The 9,504-nt window shown below is 36.9% G+C and overlaps 1 protein-coding gene across 3 annotated transcripts; it reads left to right on the forward strand.

Annotated features, from left to right (window-relative positions):
• Positions 1-1,375: 1,375 nt before the first annotated feature.
• dusp28 (dual specificity phosphatase 28) lies at positions 1,376-7,544 on the forward strand. 3 transcript variants are annotated; one of them, XM_041802423.1, is made up of 3 exons: positions 1,376-1,571; positions 2,470-2,894; positions 3,307-7,544. In XM_041802423.1, exons 2-3 carry the CDS (start codon positions 2,550-2,552, stop codon positions 3,409-3,411), a joined length of 450 nt encoding a protein of 149 aa, XP_041658357.1. In that variant the 5' UTR covers positions 1,376-1,571; positions 2,470-2,549; the 3' UTR covers positions 3,412-7,544. The 3 variants fall into 3 exon arrangements, with proteins under 3 accessions (XP_041658357.1, XP_041658355.1, XP_041658356.1); XM_041802421.1 differs by having other exon boundaries at positions 2,487-2,894; XM_041802422.1 differs by having other exon boundaries at positions 2,490-2,894.
• The last annotated feature ends 1,960 nt before the right edge of the window (positions 7,545-9,504 follow it).

Raw genomic sequence — 9,504 nt, forward strand, 5'->3', positions numbered from 1 at the left:
TTGCATGTCTCATAAACAGCATATAGATGTTGAAACAAACATTTTACAATTTCATACAATACATTCGCTAACTTTGACTTTGAAGGCAGGACTCTAGCTGCTCAACAGTCCTGGGTCTTCTATGCTGGATTTTTTTCTTTTCTGATGCTCCAAATGTTTCCTATGTGGGAAAGGCCTGGACTCTTACACTGTGAAGCCATGCTGTTGTGATGGATGTGGTGTGTAGTTTAGCTTTGTCATGCTGCAATATACAAGGCCTTCCTTGAAAGAGAGGCTGTCTGGATTGGGGCATATGTTGAGTTATTTGTACGCTTTTCAGCAGTAAGAGTGCCTTTCCAGATGTGTAAGCTGCCATAGGCACTAACTCAACCCTGTACCATTAGAGAGTCAGGCTTTTGAACTGTGCGCTAATAACAAGCTCTCCCTCTCCTCTTTAGTCCAAACGACAGGGCATCTGTGGTTTTCCAAAAATAATTTAAAATTTTGATCAATCTGACCACAGAACAGTTTTCCATTTTGCCTCAGCCCACTTTAAATGAGCTTTTGGAGAAGATGGCGATATTTCTGGATACTGCTCACTTCTCCTTTGTATGATACAGTTTTGCATTTGTGGATGGCACGGCCAACTGTGTTGAGAGACAGTGATTTCTGGAAGTTTTTCTTAGCCCATGCAGTGATTTCTAGTACAGAATCAGATGTGTTTTTTTATGCAGCGCCATCTGAACGCCCAAAAATCATAAGAATCCAATATTGATCCTTGGCTTTGTTATCTGTGCGCAGATATTTCTATGGATTCCCTGATTTCTTTATAATATTATGTACTGTAGATGTTAGTATTTCAAAGTCTTGACAATATTGTGGTGAGGAAATTGTTTTTTGAAAATTTTCCTGAATTTTCACAGATTGGTGAACTTCTGCACATTTTTATCTCTGAGAGGCTCAGCCATCTTACTTGCCTTTTCCCAATTAACCTAATTAGTTGCAAAATGCTCCTTCTGCTGTTTTTCTTTATTTTCATTGGGACCACTTACTTTTCTAGCCTTCTGTTGCCCTGTCCCTTGCATTCTGTTTTTATCTACATTTTACACACAGTCCCAGTTTTTTTTAATTGAGATTGTAAACCAGCTTACCTGATTTAATTTGATGTCTTAGTGTTTTTTGTATTTCACACTATCCATTCTTAAAATTCATAAAAATAAATGTAATATTTAAAATTCAATCTGATCTTCAGACTACTCCCTGGTTGTTTAATGTCTCAGTGGGGAATCTGGCAGGCTTTAAGACCCTGAGCAGAGAATAACAGAGTGGATCAGTCTGAGGCTGTAAATAGATCAGCTGTGTGTGGATCTCTGAGACCACATATTCAGACCAGGAGTAGAACCAGTGGAAGACCAGGAGGAAACCAGATCACTTGAACTCTTCAGTCCTTCTTCTGCAGGAATACAGAGGACACACCTGAAGATCACCTGTTCGTCCTCTCAGAGGAGGAGAGGGACAGAGAAAGAGAGAGAGAGAGAGAGAAGAAGAAGACATTGACAGCTGCATGGGAGTCACGCCGTCCTTGTGTAAAGGTGAGGCATTCACTGACCGCTGTCTCTGTAGGATCACAGAGAGTTGTTTGTCTTTGATGCAGGAAGTCATTCTGTGTTACTGAGCTTCTGGTCTGTTTGATATTTCATCAGTCATTTGATTTATTTCACATATAGCATTTATGTCATTGTTTGTGTGCTAATTCTGTGAGGTGGGAATGATAAAAAAAAAAGATAGGACAATCCTCAGAAAAAATATATCTTGAAAATATATCATGTAAACTTAAAATGTGTCTGTGATTAATCATTTATATTGACATTGCTTCTTAGAGGGAATATGTTTTTAATAGACATTAAGCTTAATTCTTTATTATTATATTATCTTTCCTGAGAACATAGGATTGCTATGTAAAAGAAAAGAAATCAAACAATATGATTAAAGGTGTAAATTGTGCATGACTTAAATGCTTAGACATTGAGTTTAACCAGATGGGGCCCCTTTAGGGAGGTTACCTACTGTCATTGCACAATTTGTGGGATTAAAGATGTAATTGACAAGATTAAAGTGCATAGATGGTGAGTATAGTCAGATGGGGCCCCTTTAGGAAGGTTTTCTACTGTCATTGCAAAAATCCCACATTTTTAGCCACTTGAAAGAAAAACATTAATTTGTGGGATTGATGCTGCAACTCTATAAGATTGAAGGGGTAAATTTAAGATCCTTTAGTCTTAAGTTTATAAGATTGGAGCATTTTTTAACAAGACTGATGTTATAAAATGAGATTGTCAATTAAGGATATAGATATTACTAATGCACTACTAGCGTCACTTCATGGAATCAAGCTGGCATTGTTGTCTGAACTCATCTGTGTCAAAAGCTGCTAAAACATGTTGTCATATTTTTTCCATTATATACAAATGAAATATGTAATTTTTACAGATTTATCTTTCTCTTAGTAGAATCCAGTTGCCCTTGAGAAGCGCCTGAGTAAGGAAGCCTGTAAGGGTCACATCTCTAGGATGCTGCAGCTGTGTAAAGTCACCAAATGTCTCTTCATCAGTAACGCCCGCTCAGCCTGCAGCGACGAGCTCATCCAGCAGGAGGCGGTGACTCTCTGCATCAACGTGTCGAAGCAGCAGCCGTTCCCCTCTGCAGACGTTAAGAAGCTGCAGGTCCCCGTCTATGACGACCCCAACGAGGACCTGTACATGCACTTTGACCGCTGCGCCGATGCCATCCACAAGGAGGCGAACCGAGGAGGACGCAGCGTCGTGTACTGTAAGAACGGACGGAGCCGCTCAGCCACCGTGTGCATCGCCTACCTGATGAAACACCGCAAACTGACACTGACAGAAGCGCTACAGGTCAGCTTCACCAGAAAAAAGAGCTAAATAGAAAGAATAAATGCATGTCAGCCCAAGCTATACGTTGATAATGTTGCTAATTGCTATAATCACTTCACAGACAAATTATTTTCGTCGAGCTCCCACTGTACCATGCTCTCTTGCACTTCTGCAACACTGTAATGCAGTGCAAATAAACAGATGTAGCTGCCAATAGTACACCATTGTAGGACCAGTATGAATGTCTTAAGATGTAATGATAGCAGAGCTTCATTACAGAACTGATGGGGAAATGAAACATGAATGTTTATCAGGCATTGTGTAAAAAGTAACAGCTATTTTAGTCCTTTAAAATGGACTTAACCTGACTACTGGGTATGATCTTTACCAACACTTTTGACAACCTGACACCTGCTGCTGTGTTTGTCCTCAGAAGGTAAAGACAGCTCGTCACGTCATCGACCCAAATCCTGGCTTCATGACACAGCTGCAGAAATACGAGCAAGAGCTGAAGAAGAGACGGGGAGAGGCAGACTGACGTGTGCAGAGATGGATCATCTTCAACCAGAAAACCTCAGTAGAAGTGTTTGTGTGAAATCAGGTGAATGTCGTCCTCTACCTTTGCCTTCACACTCTCTGTTTTAACCTTTTTCTTGAGCCTTTTCTCAGATTTAAGAATATTTCAGTCAGGGCTTTTGGCCAGGCAGCTTGATTAAATATCTCAGTCAGGTATCATATTTTCAGCACAGAGTTAAGGAAGTGCTTTACATGCTTACAAGCTCAAAAGCAAGCAATAAAAAAATCGGGATGAAAAGCTGCACATAGAAACCAGCAGATTTGAAGATTTTAAAACAAAAAAAAATAATAATAAAACAGAAATGTTGTAGCAGCTTTTTCACATAGAACCTTCGACAAGTGCGAATGCAAGTGAAAATAAAACAGATTAAATAAAAATATGCAGTAAGGAATAAAGTCAAAAGCACAATTTAACCCTCATATGCTCTGAATATAAACAAATATTCATTTTATAGTATTTAATGTAACAAGGTTCATGTTATGACAACTAGTCATGCAGTATTTTCATTCATAGTAGGGTGCCAAAACAGACAACAATCATGAATATGGTAAATCAAATCATGATTTGCTGAAGTAAGTCTGTAGCAAGAGGGGGGCCGAAGGGTTTTAAAGACCCCTGTGCCCCCTTTAAATAGGAATGGCCAATCATTCTAAAGTAATCCAACAGAATAAATGGTTCCCTATGGCTGTGGACAGATGCTCCATTTTTAGTGCCCAAAGACGGCACAGAGGGAGATCACTTCATCGACCCTTCTTACCTTCATCATGTTCATAGTAAAGACAAAACACCACAGTGGCAGTGATATCATGACTTTAAACATCACTGTGAATCAGGCAATAGGAAGCACATTTCTTAACCACCTTTCTAAGGTCCTTACTCCTTTTTAACTAAGGGAATTTTCCAAATATCCGTCTGTGTTGATTCCCTTATTAAAGCACTGGCTGTACGAGGCTGTTAGGAATCTGCAGTCAGTTTTCAAATATGCAATCCCATCCACAGAAAAACTAAACAAAATATATTGAAAAAAATAATTTTAATACATGAGGGGAGAAATTATAAAAAGGTCAAATTTTGTGGAAAAACAGAAACCCTCTTCCACCTGGATTGGTCAAACAAGTAATCTCAAAACTGTGATTTTTTCCCCCTTTTTCTACAACAGCTTTTAGGAAATATAACACATTTTATATCTTTATTATATTGACTAAGATAGGGAAAGTTAGTTGATCTATTCTTGTTTATTTGTAAAATTCTATATTAGCTATCTTGCTGTTACATGCAGTCGCAGACCAGCAACTCTTAATACAAACTAGTTTTATTTTTTCAGTTAATTCTAGTGTCTTAAATTAAGTGATCTATACGTGCTTTCTAGTTTTTTCTAGTATATTCATCTGACTCAAATGTTGTATTGGTCACTGATTCCTCTTCTAATGGCATTGGTAGAACAGCAACTCTTGTTTTAAGATTAAATTTCTGCATTTGTCAATGTACATCAGAGATGCTACATGTGTTTATGATTAAAATAATCTAATTTAAATAGCTCCATCTTTGTAGGGATCCTTTTCTGTATTGTTGGCAGCTCAAACGATCCTGTGCCTGATATGATTTGTGATATCTTAGGAATTAATTTTAAATCATCTTTTCATTTCAGATTCTTGTATTTTAAATTTTTGGTAATATCTTACTTTCAATTTGTACAGCAAGTAAAGTTTGACAAGGAAAAATACAGTTTTAAACAAGTCTACAGTTACATTATTTTCTGCCTCCTGTCAGCCTAAATATTTTAAACAATTATTTGAAATCATAAAATGTAATTTATTTTTTACATAGCCCATCTATGTTGAAGTTCAGCCTTCTACTTTGAACCTTTTTAAAAACAGTGGCGGTTGCAATTCACAGTTCTACCTCAAGATGGCGACAGTACAACAGAAAATAATGCAGTATGGTGAACATGTAATGAATCAATGTGATGGTCATTCCTTCTGTAAGGTTTTTTTCTACACTCCACTCACAGCAAAATGTATAACTGTATTATATTTAAGCAGGTTTTTACTTTAAGTAGTACAGAAGAGAACTTGGGCCATTTAAGTTCTGAGTTATTCCCTTAAATTCTGACTATATTTGATATTATTTCTCACAAACAACAAGGTTATAAATCAGAAATAATGACTGGAAGAGATAAATAAGAAATTTTCAATGTTTCATATTCTTTTATTTTCATTTTAAAAAGTCCAAATATTCTGATTCCAGCTGGCCAAATTTCAGTAATTTCAGGATTCTCCCCTTCTCTCATAGTAAACTAAATATTGTTGTAAGCAGAACAAGACTTTTGAGTGGGAAAAAGTCTTCAAAATGTGCCAGTATTTAAAAGTTTAAGGCAACAGCAGTTAATTGAGAAAGCAAATCTAGTTGAAGGCCTAACATCTTCATGATGGAAGAAATCAGCAGTCAGTATCATCCTATGATTACAGATTAACCTTTGAAACCAAAACTCAGCAGATTTTTTATTAAGGAATAAGCACAAAACACGTCTGGTGTAAGCATGTTAAATTTTAAGGTACAAATCTGAAATCTGAAAGATTTTCAAATTGATCCAACATGGAGAAAGACGTCTATCCCCCCTCCACAGAGTGCAGCAGCTGTCTGCTTTCAGCACTGTGTAACCTCAGCAGCACAGCTTTACTGCACGATTTCACACACCAGCCTTCAGCTAGACAGAAGCCAGGTAGACCGTCTTAGTTCTGTTTGATGCTACAGCTGTATTCAGTCATAACAGTTCAGATACTTTAGTAGTCTAGTTTTACACGTTGTTATAGTTAATATGTTGTATATACTGAAGACTCTCACAAGCCATTAAATGTCTTAAACTGTACATTTAATCCCAGAGCTCAGGTAAAAGCAGAAATAAACATTGTATTATAGTAGGGGAAGGGGAGCTGATTATCGAATAGCAGCTAGCAAGAAGCAATGCAAAAAAAAGAAGAAAAAAAACAGAAAAAATAGTTTAAATGGTTAAAATTACTAGCTAAAAGAAGGAAAAGAGTAAAATTGGGTATCTAAAAGCTATAGTGATCTAAGAGTGACAGAAAACTGTCAAATAGCACGCTTACAGAAAAAAAAACATTTGACAAATCACTGTCTTAAAATGGGAATACAGCTAATGGAGTGAACCTAAAGTAACAGAAAAGAATAGATGCAGTACTATGCAGAACTTTGAGGCATGTTTGGGCCAAAAAACTGACTTTATATGTTACCAGTAGTATGTGAAAAAAAATCTGTTTAAAAATGAACAAAGTCCACACCTCTGGGCAGAGTAGGAAGTGAGTGAGCACAGTCTGGGCTACTGTCTGGGCAGGTAGTAGTGATGCCGCCAACGTCTCCAGGTGTGTTTACCAGGGGGTGAAAAGGCCTGGACAAAAGAGATGCAGTCCAGCGAGGGCCCTGTGAAAAGTTCCTAGTGCCCTACATGCCTTAAACTTGTGCACAACTGTAAATCAAGAAAAACTGTCAAAGAAAAGCAAAGGAAAATAATTAAGAAGCTTGCAGGAAGAAAAGAAAGGGGGATTAAATTAAACAGCTGGCTATAAGTCATGGAAAAACAGTAATAAAAAGTTGTGGATAATTAGGTAAATAATAAATTAGTGCCTTCTAGTGCCTATTAAACGTGCTAGCTAAAAAAATAGGAGCAGTTTGCCAATTGAGTATCCTAAACAATGTATGGGAAAATATGCACTTTACTAAACCTAAAACTATTTGCAGTGTTTTATGGTATACACTAAGAATATATGGATGGAAATTCCACTGTGAACTCATTAAATGTGGCTGTAGTTTCATGATAATGCTGCTGACAGTGTTTGCTGTAATTCTGTGAGTAACAATGGTTCAGTCGAAGTTTGTGAACTTTTCTCTGACTGGATGTTGATAGAAGAACACTACATGTTAGTAATGTGTGTGTGACTCTCAGGTCTTCATTTAGTGGTGCTGTCATTTAGAAATAAATTGTAAATTCAACCTAAATGTAGGTATAGGCCACAGAGGCCCTAAATATGTGTGTGTAAATGGAGATGAAACTGTCGCTGTGCTAACTTCTGCTAGAGGTCTTGTAAAATGAAATAAAAAAATGTGTCAATGATTTGGAGCTTGGCTTTTCTGATGTTCCTCAATTAGTTGAAATCAAATTTGTTAATTGATGATTTCTTTGTTTTCATAACTAGTAAACAGGGTCACAAATTAAACTATAATAGTGATGTTCCCTTGCATTACTCCATTTAGGGCCCATGAGACAATACTATTGAAAATGCTTCATTTTAAGCTTCATAGAATGATTAACAAATGTCTTATACCAACATTGCAAGCTTTCTAAACTTTCCATGTGTAAAATGTGCACTACACAGATTATTGCAGGGAGTTTGTTGACAGGCAGTGTTTATTAGTAGTGGAATCCAGTGAGTGATGTTCTCCTTTTTCAGTCTTAAACAGACTGTGTAATGTCAGATACAAAAGTTCTTTAGGCTCAGCCCACTTTTATATGGAATTAAGCTCTTAATAGTGCTTTCTATACACCTAATCACAGGGTAGTTGTTGCTCAGTGGGCTTTAATCTCCAGCTGTGTTTGTCTAAGTGGCCTTCAGCCATTTTAAAACTTCATAGTCTGCATGTTGGTAAGATAAAAGCTAATATTTGTCTAATATTTACATGAAAATATTTCTGGAAGATTCCAGCAGCACAGATGCAGCCCAGAGGTGAAGTTCAATGACTAAATTAACAACTAACTGCAATGTTGAACATTTAACACGGGGCTCTATGGGGATTTACTCACTTTTGGAGGCAGCTTGTACCAGGACTGCCCACAGAATTGTCTAGGAACCTAAAAACCCCAGAGAAAGGACCCTCCCCACTTTAAATTATTGATGACATCACGTGTGTTTGATGTGTGAAATTGGTGCTAAAGTCCTGGCTAACAGTTTTATCATTTTGGACCTGAAAAATGTCTCAAACTTTTATAGGGTTCTGAAGTTGGAAGTGATGATTTTTGCAACGTTTCAACAATTTTCCTACTTCTTTTTGCCCCTTTCTTGTTCATTTGAAATGTTTTTAATCCTTAAAGCCATCTTTAACCAACTTAGACTGCTTTCCACCCCTCCTAGCCACTTTTGACCAATTTTTGTTGTTTTTTGCACTCTAATGCATGTCCTTTGCCAATTTACACCACATTTTTTTGTCACTTTTTGCACATTTTTCTAATGTTTTGCCATTTTCCACCCATTGTTACCACTTCTTTAAGACACTTATTTCCCTTTTATGCCCATTTTTCTACAGTTTTGCCACTTTCTGCCAAATTTTGCTACTTCTTTTTGCCATTTCTGACCCATTTTGACTATTCTTTGCCCTTTGATGCCACCCTCAACCAATGTTTGATGTTTTTCAGCCGTTTATCCACTTCCCCTGTTTTCTGCCACTACAATGTCAGTTTTTTCGCAACTTCACACTCATTTGTTGTCACTTTTCACACATTTTTTCATTGTATTGCCATTTTCAAACCGTTTTTGCCACTTCTTTAAGGCACATTTTCCCCTTTCTTCCTTTTTTTTGCCTATTTTTTACTGTTTGTTACTTTCCACAAAATGTTGATTCTTTTTGCCATTTTGCCTGTTTTTTTCATGTTTTTTGCCATTTTTAATTCATTATGGTTTTACTTTTCCCTTTTTACCACATTCAACAAATGTTTGATGTTTTTCCACAACTTTTAACTCACTTTTGCTGTAATTGGCCATCTAATTGCCAATCTTTTGACACTTTACACCCAGTTTAGTCACTTCTTACCCCATTATCCACTGTTTTGCCACTTCACAAACATTTTTGGTACTACTTTTTGCCATTTCTAACCCTTTTTGACTGTTTCCTACAACTTTTAATCTGTTTGTGGTGTTTTTCAACCCCTTTTAATCATTTTTTGCTGATTTTTGCACGCTTTATTGCCACTCTTTTCCACTTTATGCCTGTTTTAGTTGCCTATAAACAATTTCTGCCACTTTTCACTGCTTCTTCTTGCCAGCT

Source organism: Cheilinus undulatus, linkage group 13 (assembly GCF_018320785.1).
Source record: "Cheilinus undulatus linkage group 13, ASM1832078v1, whole genome shotgun sequence".
Taxonomy (NCBI): domain Eukaryota; kingdom Metazoa; phylum Chordata; class Actinopteri; order Labriformes; family Labridae; genus Cheilinus; species Cheilinus undulatus.